Source organism: Panthera tigris, chromosome C2, assembly GCF_018350195.1.
Source record: "Panthera tigris isolate Pti1 chromosome C2, P.tigris_Pti1_mat1.1, whole genome shotgun sequence".
Taxonomy (NCBI): domain Eukaryota; kingdom Metazoa; phylum Chordata; class Mammalia; order Carnivora; family Felidae; genus Panthera; species Panthera tigris.
This window is the reverse complement of record NC_056668.1, coordinates 67,735,095-67,763,011: the sequence shown is the minus strand read 5'-3', so window position 1 is coordinate 67,763,011 and position 27,917 is coordinate 67,735,095. Positions and strand designations below refer to the sequence as shown.

Sequence of the window (27,917 nt, the reverse complement as noted above, 5' to 3'; positions counted from 1 at the left end):
CATGAATTTATTTATTTGCCCTGTTGAAGATACTTCAATTAATAAACATATAACACAATTATAAATTCTGAATCTCCTTAAGGAAATAAAAGCATACTGCTGATAGCTTCCAAGGGCATGTATATATGCAAGTACACGTATCAAAATAGTGCACTTTTATGGGGCACCTCGGTGGCTCAGTCAGTCAGTTAAGCCACCAACTCTTGATTTTGGCTCAGGTCGTGATCCCAGGGTTCTGAGATTGAGCCCCACGTCAAGCTCTGCGCTGACAGTGTGGAGCCTGCTTGGGATTGTCTTTCTCCTTTTCTCTCTGCCTCTTCCCCACCTTTCGATTGCTCTCTCTCTCACAACATAAATAAATAAACATTAAAAAAAAAGTGCACCTTTAGATAGGATGGAATGATTCAGTTTTTCTTCTATAGAGATGGCAACAATAGTATCAAGATCAGTGGACCACAAAATATTGCAACAGAAGGCTTTAGCAGTAACAGCACTTTTAAACATGGCTTGAACAAAATTAACTAGCTTTTAATTTATTAAGTCAGTAATTACAATCAATGCATATATTTTCACACTTTTCATGTAGAGTCCTCTGTTATTTAAAAGTAACAAAAGGAATACTAAATTTACTGGAAATGGTAAAAAGACTAGATATTTTCCACATTAAAAATAGAATAATGACTCTGGTAAAAAAGAAATACGAATTTGCCATTACTGGCTTTAAATATCAGTCTAAAGGTCTAGATGTGTCTATAATTAGATTTTGTAGTAAGTTCCCTTTCATGAAACCTCTTTTACTTAGAAGGAATTAGGTCAGATTTTTACAAAGGCAGTAAGAGTATCTGTGACAGATTTATTCAAATTCTCCATTGTTCCACTAAAATGTGCCCTTTTGCCTTTCTGCAGCTAGTGCTGAATAACAAAGAGTGGCCACAGTTGCTATTATTTGCAATAAGTCATACCTACTGAGATTCAAAATGCAGGTGGGGTGCCTGGTTGGCTCAGTAGGTTAAGTGTCCAACTCTTGATTCTGGCTCAGGTCATGATAAGTGTGATATCGAGCCCTGCATGGGGCTCCACAGTGACAGTATGGAGCCTGCTTGGGATTCTCTATCTCTGCCCCTCCCCCACTCTCTCAAAATAAATAAATAAACTTAAAAAAAAATGGAGGTAATGTACACTTCATTCATTCATTCACTCACTCATTCACTCATTAGTCAGGATCTAGAGCTAGGTAGTGGGTTGGGAGTTGGGTGTCAGAATTTATAAGGCACGAGTCTATGCTCCAGATTTTGTGATTGGTAGGGGAGGTAAGACACACATTCAAGTAACTATTAAATGGTATCAGGAAAGAAAAAAAATCCCACTATGATCATTCAGAGAAGGACTGAAAAGTCTAGGTTTCAACAGTGTGCTTTTAATTTAACGCATCTTTCAGGAGTTTCTTTCTTTCAGGAGTTTCTAAGTGACATTCAAAAACTCACTTGTAATTGAAAACAACAGTAGAATTTATAAATTCAGTTGTTAAGATGGCCACACAAACTCAACCTTTCAATTCTGGCTTTGATTTAATTTAGAATTCTGCTTTCCTTTCTGTCCAACATAATTGTTTTCAAGGACAGATGGGAAAACCATAGTCCTGACCAAGGTCAATAATATCAATTTTCCCTTAAGATTTAAAAAGATGTATAGTTTTCAAATATATACTTTCTTTTTTTTGATTATAAAAGTAAAAAAATGCTCATTATTACAAATCTAGACAAAAAAGAAGGCAATAAAAGAAACATTCTTACTGCCACCACCCAGAGATAAAACTGTTAATTCATCATGTTAAATAGAAAACACATAAAATTTAATGAATGCAATATCTTATAACGAATATTCTACACTTAATTCAAGGGAAAAATGTGTTCATTATGTACTCATAACTTTGTTATTATAAAATCTAACAGATACATACAAAAATCTGAGTGTCATGTTATATGAGGAGTTGTAAACTAAAACTATTCTACCGGAATGTTGTGCAATTGCTAAATTATGAAATTATACCAGAATAAAATAAAACAAAAAATTCTGGCCCAAAATACTTGCCAAAATTGCTCAAAAACCTAATGTAGGTATGTTAGTATAAAAAAAGTACACAGTATCCAAAACTTATTACTCTGGACAACTGGGCTTTATAGGCAAAGCAATAAAAATTAAAGTTAAGGATATCTGGCAGGATGGTACAAAACAGAGATTTCCAAACCTTCCTTTGCAGCACCCTTAGTGCCTTAGTAATTTTTTCATGGTACCCCAAGGCCAAAAGAAATAGCTAACAATTCTGTTAATTACATAGTTAGGTCCAAACAATTTAACATATATTATATATATATGTGTATATCTATCTATCTATCTATATATATGTGTGTGTATATATATATATATATATAGATAGATAGATAGATATCTATATATATATCTCAAATAACCACAATTGCTTACTAATGAGACACGTGCATCTGATGGGCAATGCATGCCTTCTCAAATCTTGGGATCAACTCTTACAATCAGATCGACACCCTCATTTCCTGGTCCTGATTTTTGTGCAGCACTTGCTTTTTATCACAGCAGCTGCAGGAAACCTAACTTCGCAGAGATGTGATGTCATCGAAAAGAATGTAGTAGGATCTAATGACGAAACTGGGAACTCTCTTGAACTAGACGTTCACAAAGTGTCTGACGGATGTGGAATATCTCTGTGTTTCCTTCAGAAATTTAGGGGGTATAGCTCAGGGGTAGAGCATTTGACTGCAGAAATTTAAAATAACCCACGTTGCCCTTTTGAGTTTGCTGTGGAACTCCAGGGAAGCTGGCCTGGTGTAGTTTGGTAGTCGTGGATATAGGGCAACCTATAAAAGTGTCACTGTAGAAGTGGTAGGAACTCCAAAATAAAGGCTGTCTTTGGAGTGCCAGGGTGGCTCAGTCCATTAAGCAAGCATCTGACTCTCTATCTCAGCGCAGGTCTTGATTGCAGGGTTGTGAGTTCAAAGGCTGTCTTTGAAAAATTTGATACCTTTGATATATAAATTGCTGGTCCTTTTATAACAGAGCACTGAAATCCAAACTGGGATACTATGACATATTATTTTATAGACCATGAGGGCTCTGTTATTGTTTCTTCCTTTTTAAAATTTTTTTGAAGTTTATTTATTTTAAGAGACAGAGAGTGAGTGGGGGAAGGGCAGAGAGAGAGGGAGAGACAGAATCCCAAGCAGGCTCTGTGCTAGTGCACAGAGTCCAATATGGGGCCCGAACTCATGAACAGTGAGATCATAACTTGAGAGGAAACCAGAAGTCAGACACTTAACCGACTGAACCACCAAGGCACCCCCACTTCCTTTTTTTTTTTTTTTAAATAAAAGATTGCTCAAGATGCAGATTTTTTATTCCATTTGTAAGTAATAGCCACCTACTGGATTATGTGTTTATTATGGGATTATTTGTTATAAAGGTAGAATATAGGATTCTTTGTTACAAAGTAGGCTATAAAATTGTAGGATTATTTGCTGTAATAAGCACTTGTATGGGTAAGAGTTAACAAGAGTCTGAAGTGGCTCTATTGGGGCCTATTGACCAATGGCATGCGTATTTCATGGGGACCCCATTAGAGAAAGGTTCCTTTTGTCCATATACAATTAAGGCTGCAGATGGAATTAAGGTTACTAATCAGTTGAGCTTAAAATTGAGAGCTTATCCTGAATTATCTGGGTGGGTTCAGTATAATCACAGGGATCCTTAAAAGTAGAGAAAAGAGCAGAGGATTAGACCTCAGAGGAAGATGTGACTTGGAAGAAAGGCGCGGGTAATGCTGTGTGAGAAGGACTTGACCCATGGCAGGCTTTAAAGACGGAGGAAGGGAATCCAGGAATCTGGGTGGCCTCTGGAGGTCAGAAAAGGCAAGATAGTGTATTCTTCCCTTGTCTAGAGTTTGCCCACACTTTGACTTTAGCTTAGTGAGACCCACATTGGACTTCTAACTTACAGAAATGTAAGACAATAAACTGGTGTTGTTTTAAGCCACTGTATTTGTGATAACTTGTTATAGTGGCCATGGTAAACTAATACAGACCCCCAAATGACAGTATTGATAACAACACAATAGCGGAGCACCTGGGTGGCTCAGTTGGTTGAGTATTTGACTCTCAGTTTCAGCTCAGGTCATAATCCCAGGGTCATGGGATCAAGCCCCAAGTCGGGTTCTGCGCTGAGCATGAAGCCTGCTTAAGATTCATTCCTCTCTCTCTCTCTCTTTCTCCTAACCATCCCCCCACCCCCCGCCCCTCTCCCCTGATCATGCTCTCTCTAAAATAAAACAAAAAAAAATGCAATAGCAACTATAAATATTTCAGGTCAGGGGCACTTGGGTGGCTCAGTCAGTTAAGCGTCCAACTTCGGTTCAGGTCATGATCTCAGGGTCCGTAAGTTCAAGCCCCTCATTGGGCTCTGTGCTGACAGCTCAGAGCCTGGAGCCTGCTTTGGATTCTGTGTCTCCCTCTCTCTCTGACCCTCCTTCCCCATTCATGCTCTGCCTCTCTTTGTCTCAAAAATAAATAAACAGTAAAAAAAAAAATTAAATATTTCAGGTCAATTAGATGAGCTGAATAAGCTGTCTGTAATATACTTCCTAAAGGTATTTTCTAGTAAGTTTTGTTTTGTATTGATAGTGTAAGAAGACTGAATAACCTATAGGTGTAGAAAGAATTTTACTGGTATATACTTCAAACATCATAGCTTTTTGCCTCTGTTCATTTTCCTTACTGCTTAATGATGTAATGGCTATAAAGAAGATAAAAATTTCTGTATTATGCTCTGATATGAATTTTAAAAGAATATAGGCTTTTCCATGCTATATGAGTTTAGGCTAAGGATTACATTTCTTTTCCATGTGAAAATACCAATGAAAATATTTTTAGTTATTCTTGGACTCTTTTTAGATGGGAAGATAGTCTGATGTCTGGATGTGGGAGACCTTTTTGTATATTTATTAGTTTTAGAATTTTTATAGTTTTATATTAATTATTATTATATTTCCATTATATCTCTAACAAGGAAAATTCCTACTGTCTGGGTTTATATATTTTTGTGATCTGAAAATATCTATTCAAAGTTCAAAATAGTCTGTGTTCACCTGTGGTTAAAGGCAGGTGTGTGATGCTGTTCAAACAGGTCAGGGTGAACCACGTGGATGACAGTGTAGCCCCAGAAAACAGGAGGAGAAGAATTAGTTTCAGCATACCCCTGATAAAATCTGCAAACCTGAAAAGAAACAATGTTCTATTATAATTCTACTTGGATTTTTAAAATACTGTTTAAATCAATGACACACTTTCATTAAGCAATAATTTCTTGAAAAAATTTCTAGGAGTTCTTTTTAAAGCAAGTAAAAAAACCTTTTTTAACTAGCACATTTTGCATATATCATGGCAAATATTCTTTTCTCTTACAAAACATACAAAATGTGATCTCTGTTCAAGGTCTGTAACTTACAGGATGGATTCTGTGTTTTTTAAATGCTACTTTTACTTTCTTTATATATTTCTATAATTTCCAAACATCCTATAATGAGCATTATATTATTCTCGTTTTAGAAAACAGGCTAACTTGCTGACATCAACTTGCAAACATGGCTCTCCCAAAATTCAAACTCAGAGAATCCAAATGCTTACCCACAGAGCCACCGGGGTCCTATATGATCTGGTCTGTGCCTCCACTCTCCCTCTGCCTTACTATTCTCCAGTTGGACAGCCGTGTTTTTGTTTCTCATACAAGCTAGGGTTGTTTCCCATAGCAATATGTACCTTTGGTATTTGTCCTGTTTGCCAGGAATGCTGGTACCCTCATTCTTCATGTGACTTTCTCTAGCTTACTCCGGTCATTCAGGTCTCAGTTCAATAAAGCTTTCCCTGCTCATGAAAGAAGCCCTCACCATCCCATCTCCACACTCTATTTTCTTCACAGCATTTATCTCTATCGGCATTTCTTTTGTTTTTGCATTTACTTTTTGTCTTCCCTATTAGTAAGCTCCAGGAGAGCAAGAATGTAGCTCTGGAGTAATGACTACTGTCCTACAAAGGTTGTGGCTAATGTTTCAGGGCATTGTAAGTTCTCAAAATTTCTGCTTTTTTATGAATTAACATGAAATTAAAAGGCAAATGGTAGAGATGCTTATTGTTTAGTTATGACCCACAACTTTTCCATTTGCCAATTAGCTTTTCCTCATCTGCTAATTTGTGAAGGCACAATCCTCTGGCTGTGCCTACATGCAACGTACTCAGGCCTTCAGAATTGTTCCTGCTGTAGAAAAACTGATCTCATCCCAAATATAACATTTACTGTGTTTTTTCTACTTTGAAGTTTTAAAATTGATTTTAATTTTTATTGTAATTATATTACTGTCCTTCTTAATATTTTCAATGCTATCTTTTGTGCTTATTTGACATGATAAGGTTAATCATGTTTGTAAGCATTGCCTGGACTAAAATAGCTTTCTGTGACAGCTGATGCCATCTTTTGGTAGAAAACATGGATGCATCTTTGCCCAGTGACTTATGTTTGTTCTCAACTATTAAAGTTCACCAGCAGAAAATTCTTTTGTACTCTGAAAACGTTCCACAGCTTCATAGAAATTTCCCTCAAGAAACTCCAAAAACAGTTTTCATGCCCACCAAACACTTTTTTGATTTATGTTTTGGTATGCTGCAAGAACATACTTGTCTGATAGGCAGATGGCAAAGTATGAGAGAATAAAATAGTTTTATGGTATAATCAGAACTGAATAAAGTTGAACAGTGAGAGAGCTGACAGGGCCAGGTCACATAAGAATAAACTGACCACTGTGATTTGCTATTTATGTAGACCTAGTCCTTTCAAATGGGCTAATACCATCAAAATTATTACACCTGGTAGTGGCCTTTAGCAACATAATTACAAAAAAAATCACCCAAACACTAATGTGTATAAGGAGATTCTGTTCTAGGGATCCCCAAAATGGTGCTATGAACATAATTTTAAAATTGATTCTGGGCCTAGGAGATAGCTATAATTGACTTCAATCCAGAGTAAGGGTCGTATTTTTTAGATCTTACATTTCAATGAATTAAAAACAGAAATGTCCTCAGTCTCATTTTTCCCTCTAGCTCTATTTCTATATAGATAAAATTAAGGGTTTACAGAAAGAAAATAAAGCAAAAGGTACATGTGAGAAGTCATTTCTGATATACAATAGTTCCTCTTTGACCTATCTAGTGCTCAGAATAGGATCTGGGAAATGATGACTCACTATAATTGGCTTGGATATTTAATCAGAAAAATTAGATATGATTCTGTCAAATGTGACAAGTCAATGTATTTCAGTATTTGTGTAGTGATTTCCTACAAATGCTATCTTCCTATTCCTCTTCTTTAGCTTTTAGATTTTATTCTTATATTTCCCTAACTTATAAAAACCTCAGAGCGATTTAGAAATCAGTGTCAGTTTATTCTTTCATTATCCCAGGAACACTATGCAAACTGTAAGGTCTAGATATATTATCCTGTGCCAATTATGTTTAAGTATTTAGAAACTGAGGTGATTTACATATCTTATTTGATCTCCCCAAACATGTAATTAGATTCTTCTCTTTCTGGTAACGTTGATTGCCTAATTTTGTTTTTGATTAAACAGGGTAAACAATTTGGGAAGTGAATAACTCATTTCTTTGGAAACACCAAGAATAGTTTTATAGGCAGTCACCTGGATGAGTGACATTTCTGTTTTTTTTTTTTTTTAAGAAAAAATAAGACATTTTCCTTCCTCTGATTCCTTCTAAAAATGTGTTGTCATAATGGGTTAGGATCAAAGGGAGTTTGGTGACTGGAAGTCTTTATGGACACTTTTCATCAAAATGGGATAAATATAGGGATGTACCTGCCAAAAAAGACCAAAAATAAATATCTGCTAATCAGATACTCCCTTTTCATGTAAAGTTCTAAAGATGTTCTTACAAATGATTCTTTTCAATTCTTTTCTATTCTCGATAAATAATCAATTTTCCTTTATTACTGTATTACCTTTCTTTGGGCTCCATTTGTAGCTTCTGTTCTCCAATAATATGGAGACAGGCAGCTTAATTACACTGGAAACACATTTCTATCCTCTGGAAACAGTTGAAGACAGACTACTCCTGAGAATGTTTCTTGCAGCAGCAAATTCTTACTGCATGTGAATTTTCTTGTAGCCTGAACAAGTGCCCTTTTCTGACTTTTGCCTGTTTTATTTTCCCCTGAATTTTAACACTTATCAAAAGGAGCCATTTTTTTTGTTTTTGGTTTGGCCCACCCACATGTTTAACGTAAAATATTCTTACCTTGCCATAGCTATTCCAACAACACAGCCTCCAACTATGGACCAAAATCCAATCCAGCCAGCATCTACCTGCGGAGAAAGTGGCAGACACATTTAATATAAGACTATCATGTTGCAATTTAGAAGGCAAGAAATAAAGATCCTCTGTCATCAATATGTAAATATATTTATATATTATATATACACGTATAATTCAAATATAATCAACAGCTAAATGGCAACAAATGTAGAAAATGAATAAAATGAAAGGATTCATGTGTGACTAATTAATACAACTTATCTAAGTAAATATATCCTTATTTAAGTTTTTATTGGAACATTTAAATCCAAAAAATAATCAGCATCACAAACAGGAAAAGGACAGAAGATGGTCAGTGACTTCAAGAAGCTTAAATATAGGCAATATACAGGACACTACTAGGAAATAATTAGGTGCTAAAACATCTGGCAACAATTCAAGATGTATCAAGAGGTCACAGAAGACAGAGAGAGTGACAGCAAGAGCAATGTGGAATGGAGCACGTAGGGAGACCACTGAAAGAGAACTGGAGCTGGGTTTCAAATACAGAGCTCACTCCACTCTTGAGAAAACATTTCCAACCCTGCCATTTACTAGCTTTGTGACCCTGGATGGATTATGTCTTCTTATCTATAAAATGAACTAAAAGAGATAATCTGTGCATAGACTTAGATCAGTGGTCAGCAAACAGGGAGTACTATCTATGTGTTATTACTATCTGTTATTACTACCTGATGATGCTTCTCCATCTAATGTCTTAACTCTTTCCTCACCTCATTGCCAAACTTTCTCAGAGAAATCTACAAATGCTGCCTAGATTTACCCATCATTCATGTATCTTTAACTCCTGCTATTACTTGGCTTCTATCCAAATTCATACCGTAGGTCTCTGTTTCCTCATTAAAATAAGGATAACAAGAGATTTTTATTTTTTTGAGACTTAAATAAACTAATATGTGTAAAATGTTCAATACGTGTTAGAGGTTACCACTGGAATTCCATTTGTCCCTAACGATATCAGTGCATTTTGTCTCCTTGTTCCCTCTCCACGGTCACCATGCTTGCTTATTACCTTAGTTCTTACTTCTGGACTGCTATAATAGCTTCTTAAATGGTCTCCACAACCTGTTCTGCCCACTATTGCCAGAATAATTATCCTAACTATCCCACTTTCCTGCTCAGAAATAGTTACAAGCTTTCACTGTGGCTACAGGGTCAAGTCCAAGCTTGACCTGGCACTGAGAGATGCCCAACTAACTTCTACCTTTTATTATTTTCCCAGTTGTATTTTTCATTATACCTGTTTACCAAAATATGTGATCTTCTACCTGGACACTTAGCTGGATTATATGTCCCAGCTCCCATTCAATTACATATGACTAGGTGACTTAAGTTCCTAATGAAGTGGGCAGAATTAAGGTGTGCCACCTGTAGGTTAGAATCTGGAGGACAGCTGTATGCCTCCTCCATGCTTTCTTTCCCTTTTTGACAGCTGGATTCTGAATGTAGTCACCCGCCTAACTGATGCATACAACAAGGTCTTAGAAGATAAGACTGTTGGGGGCGCCTGGGTGGCTCAGTCAGTTAAGCGGCCGACTTCGGCTCAGGTCATGATCTTGCGGTCCGTGAGTTCGAGCCCCACATCGGGCTCTGTGCTGACAGCTCAGAGCCTGGAGCCTGTTTCAGATTCTGTGTCTCCCTCTCTGACCCTCCCCTGTTCATGCTCTGTCTCTCCCTGTCTCAAAAATAAATAAAACGTTAAAAAAAAATTAAAAAAAAAGAAGAAGATAAGACTGTTGCAAAGTGGAAAGAAGCAACCTCGGTCTCTAAATCAGTGTGAGGAAGTTATCCAAACTGTGCACAATTGTCCTAGGTTATTATGCAAACTGTCCTAGATTGCTATGTAAATGAGAAATAAATTTCTTAAGCCTCAGGATTCTGGGATTCTACTTCTCATAGCAGCTTAGCCTACTCTAAGTAATACAATTACTTAACAGTGTTTGGTGCCAGAGCAAAGATAAGTACTCTCTGGAGAAAGAGAACAGCCTGAAGCTTAATTTATCTCTACATTTTTTTTTTTTTTCATATCATTGGCATTTGGGGCAAGAGAATTCTCTGTTCTGCAGAACTGCCCCTCTCACTGCAGAGCATTTAACATCCATTGTCTAAGGCCCACTTAATGCCATTGGGCCTCCCAAACATTTCCATCTATCCCCTTGCTGAGTGGGGCTCTGTGTTAGGCTAAGAACCACTGTGCATCTGACTGTACTAATCCTACTCCTTTTAGGTAAGGCTTTTGTGCTTTACTGCTTCCTTTGTTCATGACATTTGCTTTAGTTAATAACATTCTACCCACTAATTAATTAAAATTTTTTTCTTTAATTTTTTTTTTTTTTGCTTTCATTTAATTTTAAATTTCATTTCATTTAATACCTGGTGTAATTCTTGGTCTCTCTACCTCTCAGAGTTTATACAGACAGAGATACTTGAAAGGGCTTCTCAGGATTTATAAGCATAAGATCTGCAAAATCAGAATCATTCAAATGGGTGCTACACTTTTCTTTCTTTGGAATTGAGCATGCCTGGAACACCTGACATCCAGAAAAATAAGTTAGAAAACTAAAGGAAGACTTTCTTCTTCTGGTGAAGGTACACTAGGTAATCTGGATTGATATTCTGGTTGAAAACTAGAAAATCCAGGGGAAAATCTATCTGATGGCATCAGAGGGCCCAGAAGGTAATTCAGAATTATGGAACCATGATGTAAAATGGGAGGGAAACCCAGAAAGGTAAGCCTGGTTTCCTTTGGGGTACCTGATTTCAGAAAAGGTAGCTAAGGGGCTGACAGATATCAATAGCCTGCTGACTTAGGAAAGAAAAAACTGTGAGTGTGGGGCCTGTTGTGGTGTGGGTGGCCTTATAAAAACCCGAGCCTTTAGATGGTAACTTTGAAAGGCTGTATCTAAGAGTACTGTGCACTGGAAATAGAACAGTATTCTGTGGGACAGAAGCCCAGCTTTAAATTATCTCAATTCTTGAAGCTGGATTAAATGATCCTTACACTCCTGTAGAGAAAACATAAGTTGTTTCTGAGGTTAAATAACATCACCTTGAAGCTTAAATGATCTCTATAACTTTTCATATACTATGTCTGGCACTCAGTCAAAAATAAAGGAACACATAAGGAGATAAAAAAACATAAATGAATACCACAAATAAAAAAAGACCCACAGGGGATCCAGATCAAGGAATGATGAGATTTTAAGCAACTATTTTTAATAATTTGAAAAAGTAAAAGATCAAGAACTTAACAGACACTTGGAAACTACAAAAAAAAATCAAATAAAAACTTTGTAACTTAAAAATATAAAAACTGAAATTAACTCATAGATGTGTTTAACAGAATATTAGAGCTGAAAACTGAAATAGTGAGTTGAAGAAAAGCTAGATAAAACATCCAGTCTGAAGGAGAGGAAGGAAAAAGCATAGATAATTCAGAAAAGAGAGTAAGAGACATAGGAAATAGAGTGTGAAGGTTTAACATAAGGAAATTAGAGAAAATAAAGCTTAAGGGATACTGGCTAAGAATTTTCAGACACTGGGGTGCCTGGGTGGCTCAGTTGGTTAGGTGTCTGACTCTTGATTTTGGCTCAGGTCATGATCTCATGGTTCATGAGTTTGAGTCCTGCATTGGGCTCTGTGCTGACAGCATGGAGCCTGCCTGGGATTCTCCAACTTCCTCTCTATCCCTCCCCTGCTTGCGCGCTCTCGCTCTCTCTCTCTCTCTCTCTCTCTCAAAATATAAACTAAAAAAATAAAGAAAGAAAGAATTTTCAGACACTGATGGCAGACATCAAGTTATAGGTTCAAGAAGTCCTACAAACCTCAAGAAGAATAAATTTCAAAGTCACCACCTAGTTATATCATAGTAAAACTGCTGAAACCAAAGACAAAGAAAAAACCTTAAATGCAACAAACTTTTAAACTTAAAAGCTGACTTCTTGGAAGCCAGAAGAAAATGGGATTATTTTCAAAGAACCAAAAGATAATAAAATGCCAATCAAGAATTCTATCTCCGTGAAAATAATCCTCAAAAATGAAGGTGAAATGAAGACATTTTCAGGCAAAAATAAAGAACAAACCCGCAACAAGAGAATTTGTCACAACCAGACCTGCACAAAAACCAAACCACATGCTCACTAAACGGTGCTTTTTAGACAGAAGAAAAGTGATCACAGGTGGAAAACTGTAGATAAAGAGATGAAGAGCAACAAAATGGGCAAATATGAAGGTGAATCTAAATACTGACTATATAAGCAATAATAATAATGTTTTGTGCAGTGTAAAACATGATGATAATAGCACAAAAGATTGTAGAGGGTTAAATAATGTTGAAAGGTTCTATGGATCTTGGGCTGTCTTGGAAGAGGTGAAAGTTGTAATTTATAATAGGTGTTGATAAATCACAAGAGCATTCTGTACTTTCTAGGGTAACCACTAAATAATAAAAGAGATTATAACTATCAAGCTTATAAAAGAGGAAGGCAGAATAGTGAAAATTACTTAACCCAGAAGAAAGTAAGAAAGTAGAAAAAAGGATAGACTGAAAAAAATGAAATCAATAAGATGATAGATCCCAACCCAAATTTATCAATAATTATATTAAGTGTAAATGGACTAAATACTCTAATTAAAACACAAAGATTATCAGACTGGCTTAAAGAAAAAAAAGGACATGCTGCTTATAAGAGGTATACATAAAGAAAGTCTGAAAGTAAAGAAATGTAAAAAGATACACCATGCGAACACTAGTCAAGAGAAAGCTGGTATAATGTATAAGTTTTGAGGCAAAAGCATCACTAGAAATAAATAATACTTCATATGGATGGAAGGTTCAATTCAGTGGTCAGATATTATAATTCTAGATTTATGTGCACCTAATTACATAGTCTTACAATATAACACCATACCCAAGAATTATAGAATACAGTTGACCAAATACTGGGTGAACAAATTTGAAACTACTGAAAATACAGATCACATTTATGCAATTTAGTAAGGAATTAAAAAAAGAACGAGAGAATCTTCAAGAGTTTATACATTAAGAAAATGTTCTAAGTAACCCATGGTTCAAAGAAGAAATCACTATGGAAACTAGAAAACATTTGAAATTGAAAAATAATGAAAATCCTACTTAGCAAAACTTATGGAATGACGATAAAGCTATATTTAAAAGGAAATACATAGCTTTAAAATGCACACATTAAAAAGAAAAGCTGAAAACCAAAGATCTAAGCATTTATATCAAAAAATTAGACGGGCACCTGGGTGGCTCTGTCGGTTAAGTGTCCGACTTCGGCTCAGGTGATGATCCCACGGTTTGTGGGTTTGAGCCCCGTGTTGGGCTCTGTGCTTACAGCCTAGAGCCTGCAGCCTGCTTCAGATTCTGTGTCTCCCTCTCTCTCTGCCCTTCCCCTGCTTACTCTCTCTTTGTCTCTCTCTAAAATAAATAAAAACATTTTTAAAAATTTAAAGAGAAAGTTAGAATAAGGAGAGCAAAGTACCTTCCCTCAAAAAAAACAAAAAAAAACAAAAAAAACAAAAAAACGAACAGAATAGAAAAATATAAAGATATAAATCAGAAGCTGATAAAATAGAAAAGGATTCATTAAAGAGACACTGGTGAAATTATTAAAGGGAAAAATGAGAGAGAAGATACATAATCAGTATCTAGAATGACACATTGACTTATCTTGGAGACCTAATGAAATCATAAGATGATACTATGAAGAACTTCTTAGCAATAAATTTGAAAAATGAGATGACATGAACAAATTCTAAAAAAGTAGAATTTATTAAAATTGATGTAAGAATACATGGGAAATCTGAGTAATGTTATAACTACTGAATAAACTGAACCCATATTAAAAACCCTTTTACAAGAAGGCTAGCTGGTTTCATCAGTGAATTCTACCAAATATTGAGGGAAAAACAAAAGCCCCAAACCACCAAGATTACACAAACTCCCCACTAAGAGAGGGGAAAAAATGCCTCCTTATTTGTTTTTGAGACTGGTAAAAACTTTGATACCAAAACTTAAAGGACAGAAAAAGAAAAGAAAATTATAGTCCAATCTCATTCATGAGCATAAATGTAAACAGTCTTAAGTAAAACATGAACATATGAGTCCAGTGATATATAAAAAATGTAACAAGTCACTGACAATAGGATTTGGTACAGGAATGCAAGGTGGGTTAACATTTAATAATCAGTAAACGTAATTTGCCACATTAGAAATTTAAAAGAGAAAAATCATATGATTATCTCAAGTGTTAAATTTTATTAAATGTACTTTTCTCCATCTACTTGTCATTAGTCACAACTGATATGTAAAGAGGCCAAAGTATCTGTTGGTGAATTACTAAAACAAGTAAGTGAGTTTAACAAGGCTGCTGGATACAAGATCAGGTATATTTCAATTCCTTGCAAAAGTCAACTATACTTCTATACACCAGCCAACAGAAAATAAAATTTTAAGTAAGCCCATCGTGGGGCTTACACTCACAACCCCAAGACCAAGAGTCACATGCTTTACTGACTGAGCCAGCCAGGTGCCCCAGAAAAGAAAAAAATTTAAAGATACCAATTACAATAGCCTCAGAAAATATCGTATACCTGGGACTGAATCTAACAAATACATAGAAGATGTCTTTGCAGAAAATTATAAAGCATCATTCAGAGACATTAGGACTTTAGTAAATGTACAGAAATACAATGAACATGGTTCAGAGGGCTCAGTATTACAAAGACCTTAATTTTCAAAGTGATCTTCTAGATTCAAAAAATTCTAGTCAAAATCCCAATAAAGGGGCATATTTATTCTATGAAATACCAAAACTTATTATAACACTGAAACACTTGAGACACTTTGGTATTGGCACAAAGACAGGCAAATAGACTATAGGGGAAAAAACAGTTTAGAAACACATCTGTGCACATAAGGGCACTTCATTAAGACAAAGTTGACACTAGAGTACAATAAGAAAAGCATAATCTTTTCAAAAACTGATACCAGGTTAATGGATACCTATACGGGGGGAAAAAAAAGAAACTTAACGCCTACCTTATAATGAGCACAAAATTCAATTCTAGGTTTAAATGTGACAGGACTAATGATAAAACTTCTAGAATAGCACTGACAGTGTTTTCTATGATGGCAGATATGTTCTGTATCTGCACTGTCCAAAATATGGCAGCCACAAGTCACAAGTGGCTACTGAGCACCTGAAAGGTAGCCAGAAGGTGGCCATTGAGGAAGTGAATTTTTATCTTTATTTCATCCCAACTAATTTAAATTCCAAATTAAATAGCTATGATTGGCTAGTGGCTACTGCACCAGACAACACAGTGCCACAGGTTAACATAGGGGAATATGCTCATAAACTTTGAGCAAGCAAAGATTTCTTTCTTTCTCACTCTTTTGCATTATGGTCTCTGTTTTGTCCAACATGTAGGTTATCTTTGAGTTGGTTTCTATTCAGTACTTCCTTTTTGTAAATATGGGCCACATTTTCCTAATTTTTTTTTTTATTTAAAAAAATTTTTTTAATGTTTATTTTTGAGAGAGAGAGAGAGAGAGAGAGAGAGAGAGAGCCAGAGTATGAGCAGGGGAGGGGCAGAAAGAGACAGAGACAGAATCTGAAGCAGGCTCCAGGCTCTGAGCTGTCAGCACAGAGCCCGACGTGGGGCTTGAACCCACAAACCGTGAGATCATGACTTGAGCCAAAGCTTAACCGACCGAGCCACCCAGGCGCCCCGTCTAATTTTTTTTAACAGTGTGGTACATGTTGTGGATGACACAATATAAAGGTTCTGGATCCTTTTATCTTTCTCTAAAATGGTTGATTTTTGTGTTAGTAGGCAGTTCAATTAATAACTGATCACCTTGAACTTCTGTTGGCTTGATTTTGTGTTTTATTAAGGAAGATAAGTAGAAACCTAAATGTTTCTCAAGACCCCTCACTTGGTAGGATTCAGTCTCCAAATTGTCTCCTCTGCAGATTTTTGTCAGGGCTTGCTTTTAGGCCTTGGGTATTGTGGGTCTAAGTAGAATAGGCCTTATCTTACCTAGAACATGGTTCTTGATTTTAAATTTTGGCCTAGATTCTATGTCTTAGCAGAAGCCCAAGGTATTAAAAAGGTGTTAATGAGGTATTACCATTCTGGTTGAGCTAGAACTCTAAGAGCCCAGCACTGCTTACCCTCTACTGTATTCGTTCTGCTTTCAACCTCACAGAAATCTTTCTGTTAAGCCTCTAATAGTTTTGCCGTTTACATGTGCAGTTCATTTCTCAGTCTAAGACGTGCTGAGGACCCCATACAGTGCTCTGGGGAGCCTCCTTCTGCACAGCTCTTTTTTAAAAATATATTTTAGTACTTTTTTTTTTTTCACAAAAAAGTTTATTTATTTTGAGAAAGAGGGAGAGAGTGTGTGCATGGGAGGGGCAGAGAGAGAGGGAGAGAGAAGTTTGCAAGCAGGCTCCGCACCATGAGCACATAGCCTGATGTGCACATAGCTTGATCCCATGACCATGAGATCATGACCTGAGCTGAAATCAAGAGTGAGCTGCCCAGGTGCCCTGCATAGCTCTATTCTTTACAATCAGTAAGAAAAAGGCAGCCCAATGGTGGGCAAGAGACTTGACCAGGTGTGTCACAAAAAAGGATATTCAAATATCAAACAAAAAGATATCATTATAGTGGCATTTAACTGCATATCCATTAGCATTTCTAACTTAAAAAAAATTTTTTTTAGGGGCGCCTGGGTGGCTCAGTCAGTTAAGTGACCGACTTCAGCTCAGGTCATGATCTTGCAGTTCATGAGTTCGAGCTCTGCGTCGGGCTCTGTGCTGACGACTCAGAGCCCGCAGCCTGCTTCATATTCTGTGTCTCCCTCTCTCTTTGCCCCTCCCCTGCTTGCACTCTGTCTCTCTCTCCCTCAAATATAAACAAACATTAAAAAAATTTAAAAAAAATTTTAATGTTTATTTATATTTGAGGGAGAGAGAGACACAGAGCACAAGTGTGGGGGAGGGGGTGGTACAAGAATCTGAAACAGACTCCAGGCTCCGAGCTGTCAGCACAGAGCCCAATGTGGGGCTTGAACCCACAAACTGTGAGATCACAACCTGAGGCGAAGTCGGACGCTCAAGTGACTGAGCCACCCAGGCGCCCAGCATTTCTAACTTTAGAGACTCAGGTACCTGGATGGCTTATTTGGTTAAATGTCAGACTTTGGGTCAGGTCATGATCTCACATGAGTTTGAGCCCCGCATTGGGTTCTCTGCTGTCAGCACAGAGCCCGCTTAGGATTCTCTGTCCCTCTCTCTCTCTCTGCCCTTCCCCCACTTATGTTATCTCTCAAAAATGAACAAACATTAAAAAAAAAAAAAAAGACTAACATTGTCAAGTGTTGGTAAAGATGTGGAGCAATGAGAAATTTCATATCCTGCTGGTAAAACTATAAACTCATACAACCACTTTGGGGAAGTTTGGCATCATCTATCAAACCAGGAATATACTATAACCAACAATTCTATTGCTAGCTACATATCCAACAGAAATGTGTATAGAGGTGCATCAAGAAACATGTATGATAACATTCATACAGCATTGTTTGTGATTGTGACAGTTAAAAACTGTAAACAATCCAAATGTTCATCAAAAGCAGAATGGAAAATTGTTGTTCATTCATACAATAGAAAGTCACACCAGCGTGCTGGATTGCTTCCATTTGCCCCTCCAAATCTCTCTACCCCTTTCTACCATGCTGTCTGGAAGTAAGGAGAAGGTATACATGGCCTGAATCATATAGGTCAAAAATATAGGTCAAAAATAACCATAGGTACATGGTTATTTTTAAAGAAATGAGGTACCCTTATTCTGAGACTAGGGAGAAAGTGAGAAATTAGATGTCGACATTAGCCATATATTTGATGATGGGGTCTTAATCTTCTTTATAAAGTATGAAGCAAGATTAGGATGGAGTCAACAAAGGAAGATTTTCCTTCTTTATTTTTCTGTTTATTAGCATCATTAATAATAGCCAAATAAATGTAAAATTCATGGCTGTTAACAAAACCCAGGAAGAAAATCAATATTATTTTTAACTATTTCAAAGGATTTTTTTTTTAAGTTTATTTATTTTTGAAAAAGAGAGAGAGAATGAACACGAGCCAGGGAGGGACAGACAGAGAAGGAGAGAGAGAATTCCAAGCAGGCTCCACGCTGTCAGTGCAGAGCCCAATATGGGGCTCAATCTCATGAACTGAGAGATCATGACCTGAGCCAAGATCAAGAGTCAGACGCTTAACTTACTAGATACCCAGGCTCCCTAGGATCTTGCTTTTGCAACAATGGTATTGGATAATGGTTACCCAGGCCTTGAAGTTTAAACCAAGAACACGCAGACAATATTTACAATTTAAATGTACTAAAAAATATCTCCAACATATAAAGAAATGAAATACTTACTTGACTGACATGCACTGGTGTTAAAATTAAGTCCAGAACTCCAGACCAGCCAGCAAATACACCAAGTGGTATGGCATATGCTAAAGCAATCATCAAAAATCTCATATTGCTGTAAATGAGAAAAGAAAATATTATTACAGATTCAAAATTGTGAATTAAAAATTTTTTAAAGCAAGTAGAATGACTTTCTTCATGCCTTTATTTATTTATTTATTTATTTATTTATTTATTTATTTATTTATTTATTTTTGAGACAGAGACAGAGGGCGAGCCAGCACAAGGTAGGGAGAGGGGCAGATGGAAAAAGAGAGAGAATCCTAAACAGGCTCCATGCTCAGCATGGAGCCCAACATGGGGCTTGATCCTATGACCCTGGGATCATGACCTGAGCCAAAATCAAGAGTTAGACACTCAACCAACAGAGCCACCCAGCTGCCCCTGAATTTAAATTCTTACTCATGAAAAATGTTAAGTCATTTGGAAATTGGAACACCAGAATCAGAAATAGAAAATATTCAGTTTGTTAATAATTAGTTTGTTAATAAATTCAACGGTCTTTAAATTTTTTGTTTACATAAAAATAATCTTTTTTGTGGGGCACCTGGGTGGCACAATTGGTTAGGCGTCTGACTTCGGCTCAGGTCATGATCTCCTGGTTTGTGAGTTCCAGCCCCGCATCGGGCTATGTGCTGACAGCTCAGCCTGGAGCCTGCTTCAGATTCTGTGTCTCCCTCTTTCTCCACCCCTCTGCTGCTCATGCTCTGTCTCTGTCTCTCAGTAATAAATAAACGTTAAAAAAATTAAAAAAAAAACCACTTTTTTGTTCATATTAAAATTGTCAAAGTTTATTATACAGATGAGTTATCAACATTATTTCATACAGTGAGTAGGTATAGGTTAAATTACTATTTCTCTATATAAACAGAGTAGAGGGAAGAAAAACCAAAGATTAAAAATACATAACTTGCTAGTTTTATTATTTTCAGAGAGCAGTTTTCACTTTTGCTTTATTGATATTAAAGTTTGTTGGGGCGTCTGGGTGGCTTAGTCAGTTAAGTGTCTGACTTTAGCTCAGGTCATGATCTCGCGGTTTGTTGAGTTCAAGCCCAGCATCGGGCTCTGTGCTGACAGCTCAGAGCCTGGAGCCTGCTTCGGATTCTATGTCTCCCTCTCTCTCTGCCCCTCCCAAGCTCATACTCTGTCTCTTTCTCTCAAAAATAAATAAACATTAAAAAAATTTTTTTTAAGTTTGTATTAATCAAAGATTTTAATAAGCAATACAATGCAAATGGCTCAAAACCAGAAAGGTATAAAAATATGGGGAAAACATGTCCCTCTTACCCCATTCCCCTCTTCCCACAATTACCAATGTTCTTGCTTTTTTGGGCAATTTCTCAGAAACATCTCAAAATATATAAGACTATGTATATACATATGTGTGTATATACATTAGTACATAAATATATAGTACTACATATGTTATTTTATATATGTACATATTAACATATATTCACAATTATATATATATTCTTTCCCCAATCTTTTTACATAAATGATAGTATGTTACAACCATTTGCTGAATTTTACTTTATTTTTTATTTTTTAACATCTATTTATTATTGAGAGCCCAATGGACTGAGCTGTCCAGGTGCCCCTGAATTTTACTTTTTTAACTTAATAAGTCTTAGAACTCTTCCACAGTCAATACAGACAGAGCTTCCTTACTCTTTCTTAGAGCTGGGTAGTACTCCATTATGTTGGTATATAATTTATTTCACCAGCTCCCACTGAGAGAGATATATATTTTTATTATATATTATATATATATATATAAATTTATTCCTTTGCTCTTATAGTCGTTTCACATCTGCACTAGTAGAGTTGGAGAATTGACTTCTAGAAGTGCAACTACCATGTCAAAAGAGTATGTGTATTTGTAACTTTAATCGATAATGCCAAGTGCCCTCTGCAGAGACTGTACTTCTACATTCCTATCAAAATGGTTAAAACAAAAACATAGTGATAACACCAAAGTCTGGTGAAGATGCCCAAAAACTAGATGACTTGTATACGCTTGTGGTAAAGAAAAATGGCACAACTACTCTGGAAAATAGACTGGCAGGGTTTTAAAAAACAAACTAAATATGCAACTACCATACAATCCAGCAATTATACTCCTAGGCATTTACCCCAGAGAAATGAAAACCTATGTTCACAGCAAAAACCTATATACAAATGTTTATGTATCATATCCAAAAACACCAACCAAACAAAAACACTAAAATCAACCCAGATGTCCTTTGACAGGTCAACAGTTACACAAACTGTGTACATCAACACCATGGAATACTACTCAGTAATAAAGAGGAGTAACTACTCATACACAAAACACCCTGTATGACTCTCTAGAGAATTATGTTTTTGTTTTTTTTTAAATTCTAGTTAGTTAACATACAATATTAGTTTCAGGTGTAGGATTTAGTGATTCATCACTTACATACACTACCCAGTGCTCATCACAAGTATCCTCCTTAATGTCCATCACCCATTTAACCCATCCCCCCCCACCCCCCTCTAGTAACCCTCAATTTGTTCCCTACAGTTAAGAGTCCATTCCCTGGTTTGCATCTCTATTTTTTAAACCAATCGCAAAATTTATGTACTATATTATTCCATTTATATAACATTCTTGAACTGACATTATAGTAATGGAGAAGAGATCAGTGTTTGCCAGGGGTTAAGAAGTAGATATGGCTACTAAAGGACAAAAAAAAGGAATCCTTGTGGTGATGGAAATGTTCTGTATCTTGACTATCAACAGTTTTGTAAGATAGTATCATTGGGGGAAACTGGGTAAAGAGCCCACATTATCTTTCTGTATTATTTCCTACAACTGCATGTGAATCTGTAAGTATCTCAAAAATAAAAAGCTTAATTTTAAAAATGTAATAAAAATTACATACTATTAACAATAGCTAGGAAAGTCCAAAATCTCTGGGGAGGGGGGGGGGGCGGGGAGGGGAGGAGGAAGCAACCTTTAAGGGCATAGAAAATGATCTAAATAGATGGAGAGATGATTCATACTGTCAACTGATCCCAAATTAATCTATAAATTTAATGTAATCATTATTAAAGTTCCAGTTGAATTTTTTTAGAAACTTAAGAAACATGCTCTAAAGTTTATATGGAAGAAAAAAAGTCCTTGGAAAGCTAACTTATCTTCTAAAAAATATGAAAAAGGAAGCCCTTATCCTACCAAGATAAACTAGGGTGCCTGGGTGGCTCAGTTGGTTAAGCATCTGACTTCAGCACAGGTCATGATCTCATGGTTCATGGGTTTGAGCCCCGCATCAGGCTCTGTGAGCCTGCTTCAGATTCTGTGCCTCCCTCTTTCTCTGCCCCTCCCCCACTCGCACTCAGTCTCTCTCTCAAAAATAAATAAACATTAAAAAAAAAAAAAAGACAAGCTGCAGGGCCATAATAAAAGTAGTATGGGAATAGTCCAAGAACTAGCACAATGGAGGAGAATAGAGGGCTAACAAACTGCTAACAATTGTTCAGTAAGTAGTGCTAGTTTCTTCTATGGGAAAAAAACCCCAAAACTCCTGCATCATTAGATAACATCACATACTAAGGTAGATTCTAGGTGGGTTGAATACCTAAATGTAAAAGATAAAACCAGAAAGTTGATAATTAAGGAGTCCATCAATAAAATTTGTAGGCAGGTGAAAGAATGGGAATAGATACTCGGAATTTTTTAATATACAAGGAGCTTATACCTAGAATATGTAAATCGTTAAGAAAAAGATAGGAAAACAATTACCATTAGGAAATGGAGAGAAGCTATGAAGAGGAATTTATAGTAGATGAAACCCATAAGGCAAGCTATCATATCATGAGAGTCTCTAACTTATTAATGCAAATTAAACAAAAGATATATTAGTTCATATCTATTAGACTGGCAAAAATTAGGAAGATGAATCATACCAAGTTTGGTAGCCATGCAGGGAAATGGGCACTGCTGATCGAGGTATGGCTAAGGGGAGGCATTTTTTAGGAAACTCTGGCAATACTTGGCAAATCAAGCTTAAAATATCTTAAGACCCCACCATCTTCCCATGGAATCTATTTTCCAAGGAAATTCTCAGGTCCATGGTGACTCATATTAGAATGTCATTGCAGTATTTGTGGTGACAATGAATTGGAGGCAATCTGGACACACAGCCAGAGGGGGTACATAAAATGTGAAGGTTTCATACTACAGAGTACAAAAAAAAACCCACAAAAAACACAGCAATAGGGATGCATCTTGAAAATGGAGTGCTGGGGCACCTGGGTGGCTCAGTTGGTTAAGTGTCTGACTTTGGCTTCAGGTCATGATCTCACGGGTCATGAGTTCAAGCCCTTCATCGGGCTCTGTGCTGACAGCTCAGAGCCTGGAGCCTGCTTCAGATTCTGTGTCTTCCTCTCTCTCTGCCCCTCCTCTGCTTATGCTGTCTCTCTCTCTCTCTTGAAAATAAACATTAAAAAAATTAAAAAAAAAAAAAAAAGAAAAGAAAATGGAGTGCTAATATCACAAAATGAGAGCTATCCAGACAGACATCATGTGCCTCCTGATGGAAAAAAGTAGCATCACCTGTGAAGTAGTCTTGTAAAACCAAATAAAACTCCAAATCATAACACAGCTCTAACAATTTATAGAAAATACAAAGGACAGAGGAACATGGCAAACTCTATCACAAGGAGGCAATCAACAAAACCCAGACCTTGGGGACAAAAGAGCTGGCTCTTCTATAAATGAATTACAAGGAAAAAAGGGAGATAGAAAGGAAACCTATAGGTTATAAGGCATTTGAACCAAGTGCAATGCATGAACCAAATTTGGATTCTGACTCCAGTTGTTAAAAAAACACTTATGAGACAGTTGGAAATTTAAGCATTGATCTGATATTAGCAAACTAGTGTTAAAAGAGTCCCCACCTTTCTAACATATATTACACATATTGAAATGTTTATGGCTGATTGGTCATCTTGGATTTGCTTCATAATACAAGAAGTGGAGGAGTGGGTGGATTACAGAAGAAACAATATTGGGTATAAATCAGTGACTGTTCCCATTGGGTTATGGACATATGGGGGTTATACTATTCTACCTTTGTATATTACTATAACTTCCAAAAATGAAAAGTCATTTAAAAAAACCATATATCATTCAGTGAAAAAAACTCAGACTGAGATACATAATATGCCATCATTTGGATAAATTAAACACAGATGCTACAAAACACGTATTACAAAATAAAATTAATTAATTAAATAAACGAAAAATAAAGATTAAATGCATTTGAGAGGTAGCCTGGGTAGGGGGAGGGAAATGGGAGTGGGAAATATAAATAAATAAACAAATAAATAAATGAATGAATAAATGCGTTCCTGTGCCCTGAAGAAACACGTCAACTCAGCTCTCCACTCTTGAAGTCTAAAAGGCAAAGACAACAACCACTATCATCAAACATTAAAGTAATGTATAAAGGGAGAGGAAGGCTCACTCAGGTTACACAGGTTAAAAACATAGTAAGACGTGGGAATCATGTGGATAATAAATAAATAACAGCGGTGAAAACTTTGGAGCAAACCAGTGATTTTGTTGTTTCCCCAGACAAGGGAATTAGAATCTAGTTAGTTATTCTGATTAATCCAGAAAGTAATGACTTCAAGTGTCCTTTGAAAGGCCAGAGAAAATTACATTGATAGGCTAGGGGAATGGGGCATGGCAGGTCCAAAGAAGTACCCTAGAGAGCCTAAAGGGAGAAGCAGGCAATCCTGCAGAATAAACAGACACATAATGGAAGAAACAAAGGAATGTTAGGTATTGGTGAAAAGGGTTTTTTATAGAGAGGAAAGATCTTACCCTTTATAGTTCAAACAGAGAATAAAGATCTCAATGGTAGAGTAATTAGAAGCAAATCCAGGGTATATACTTTGGCCAGAGTGATAATTTTAGGTTGTTTTTCCTTGTCAGAATAATTTTTTACCTAACTCCTTAGCTTAAAATCCTTCAGTGACCCCTCATTTTCTATAGACTAATCCAAATTATTAGTATGGCATAATATAGCCTAAGCTACCTCTCCAGCCTTATTAATTGCTATCTAATCTCTGGTGTTGTATGGAGAAAAACTTAAATAGCATTTAAAAACCCCATCATTTTAGGAGTGCCTGGGTGGCTCAGTCGGTTGGGTGTCTGGCTCTTGGTTTCTGCTCAGGTCATGGTCTTGCAGTTTGTGGGTTCGAGCCCCATATCGGGCTCTGCACTGACACTGCAGAGCTTGCTTGGGATTCTCACTCTCACTCTCTCTCTGCCCTCCCCTGCTCATGCTCTTTCTCAAAATAAATAAACTTAAAATAACCATCATTTTAAACTGTTATTTTACAAATATGTGCCACTGATCACCATTCAATTTCACTAATATTTAATTTGCCTCTTACATGTAAGGCAATATACTAAGTGCTGTAGACATGTGTTTTGTTGTTGTTGTTGTTGTTATTGTTGTTGTTGTTGTTGTTAAAGTAGGCTCCACGCCCAGTGTGGGGCTTGAACTCACAACCCTGAGATCGAGTTAGATGCTCTACTGACTGAGCCAACCAGGCCCCCCTGTAGATATATGGCTTCTTTTTTTAAGTTTATTTATTTATCTTGAGAGAGAGAGAGGAGAGAGAGAGAGAGAACACATGAGTGGGGGAGCGGGAGGGAGAGAGAGAATCCCAAGCAGGCTCTGCACTGTCAGCACAGGCCATGACATGGGGCTCGACCCCACAAACGAGGATATGATGACTTGAGCCAAAATCAAGAGTTGGGTGCCTAAATGACTGAGCCACTTTGGTGCCAGGAGTTGCGGTTTTTAAAAGCTTTTTTCTGTACTCCAAAGCAAGAAATAAATTATTTTGTGATCTACCCACATACACAGACATAGATTCTGAAACAAAAGTCTCACAAAAAATATGTATTCTTACTACAGGTGATACAATAATATTTCCATTCTAATTTCATTCTACTTTTTCTTTTCTTTTTTTTTTTTTTTAAGGTGGTCAACCTACTAAATTAGTTGGCTGTGAACCAAAGTTTGAAAAACAATGTTGCATGGCTATGTTGTCTAACTTGGTAGCCACTAGCCACATGTGGCTATTGAACACATGAAATGTGGCTAGTGCAACTGAGGAACTGAATTTTTCATTTTATTTCATTGTAATTAACCTAAACCAAACTTAAAAAACAGGAGCAGTGAAAAGTACTTTCCCATTAATCACAACTTTATTTTTGTTTTGGTAGGACTACATTTCACTTTAACTGCACCGGGTAAGATTTTTATTGTAATGTGTGGGTGTAGCATGTGTTGTTTCTAGTATTACAACCTACCACTGATCTTGGTGTCGGTGAACTGACTCAGTTCTCAGTATTTTTGTTCCACATAGAGGTAACATTGTACTTTATTTGAATATCTTATGAAAAAAAATAAGAAAGTATGTTGTAAATTTCACAATGAATGGGAACTGCAATCTGTTGCAGCAGAGCAAAATGAATGCTGTGTAAAAAAATTTAAAGACCATTAAGTGGATAGTAATAAGGGACGTGTTCAACAGATACAGAGTAAATTTTATAGGAAGCTCCTTTTCATCAGTCAAAAAGGAATAAAAAAAATTAGTTAACCGGAATTAGTAAATTTTAGTGAATTAGTAATTTTTAGTAAAAAATTAGTTAACCGGAATTAAATGTCCAACAAACATTAAAAAACAGTTTTTTAAAACAGATCGGACTTATAACTTTGGCCAGTTATAAAACGGTTTGGGTTCCTGCACAAAAAGAAAACCATTTTTAGTGTTGATCTAGCTGTCTTTCATGGACGCGAGATGCTAAAAAAACTTCCATGGTGTTCCGCCATCTTGGCTCCTCCAAAAAGAAAATAATTTTTAGATGGAGAGATGGTAAAAGAAATTGTTATGTTAGCTATGATAATTTTGTTAAAAATGATAAAGAAAAAAAATTTTATATCTATTTTATGGAAATAAAAGATCTTCCATTAAAGCCCCAACAATTGCTTGTAGAATATAAGATTTTTCAAATATCAACGATATGTTGATTCAAAATTTGAAATATTGCAAAGTTACTTTGAACTTTAGATAAGTAGTGCAACGTGCGAGACTGCTCGATGAAAACTTTTTCAAGTAAAAAATTTAATGAAATTAAATTTAATGAAATTTCAATGCAGACTATTTCTAATGAAAATCTAGCATCTGAATTGTGATATGCTTTAAGTGTAAAAGTATACAACTAGATTTCAAAACTTTGGTTCGAATAAAAGAACATAAAAAAATCTCAATAATTTTGAATATTTATTACAAATTAAAATAATACTTCTGATATACTGGGTTAAATAAAATATGCTATTAAAATTAATTTTACTGGTTTCTTTTACTTTTTTTTTTTAATTTTTTTTTTTTTTTCAACGTTTATTTATTTTTGGGACAGAGAGAGACAGAGCATGAACGGGGGAGGGACAGAGAGAGAGGGAGACACAGAATCGGAAACAGGCTCCAGGCTCTGAGCCATCAGCCCAGAGCCTGGCGCGGGGCTCGAACTCACGGACCGTGAGATCGTGACCTGGCTGAAGTCGGACGCTTAACCGACTGCGCCACCCAGGCGCCCTCTTTTACTTTTTTTAATGAGGCTATTAGAAAATTTAAAATTACATATGTGGCTCACATTACATTCCTACTGGACAATATTACTAAAGTGGCTATAAAGACACAGTTCTTGGCCACAAGGAACTTACCACTGATAGGAGGCAGAAAAAAAAGAAGAGAAAGAACCAACCAGAGAGTTGCTGATGAATCAATAAAAACTCATCACAACAAACTGAGAAAAAAATTCAAAAGATAAGTTCTAGCAGCCCAACTGCAAATCATAATCACCAGTGATAGTCT

At 36.3% G+C, this 27,917-nt stretch overlaps 1 protein-coding gene across 1 annotated transcript in view; it reads right to left on the bottom strand.

The window, feature by feature from the left end:
* SLC49A4 (solute carrier family 49 member 4) overlaps nt 1–27,917 on the bottom strand; it is an 86,894-nt gene that overhangs the window by 24,918 nt on the left and 34,059 nt on the right. The window contains exons 5-7 of the mRNA XM_015544801.2: nt 18,939–19,047; nt 8,388–8,455; nt 5,171–5,298 (exon numbers count right to left, since the gene is read on the bottom strand). Of these exons, the coding sequence (XP_015400287.2) occupies nt 5,171–5,298; nt 8,388–8,455; nt 18,939–19,047 (305 nt within the window). The remainder of the gene's footprint in view (nt 1–5,170; nt 5,299–8,387; nt 8,456–18,938; nt 19,048–27,917) is intronic.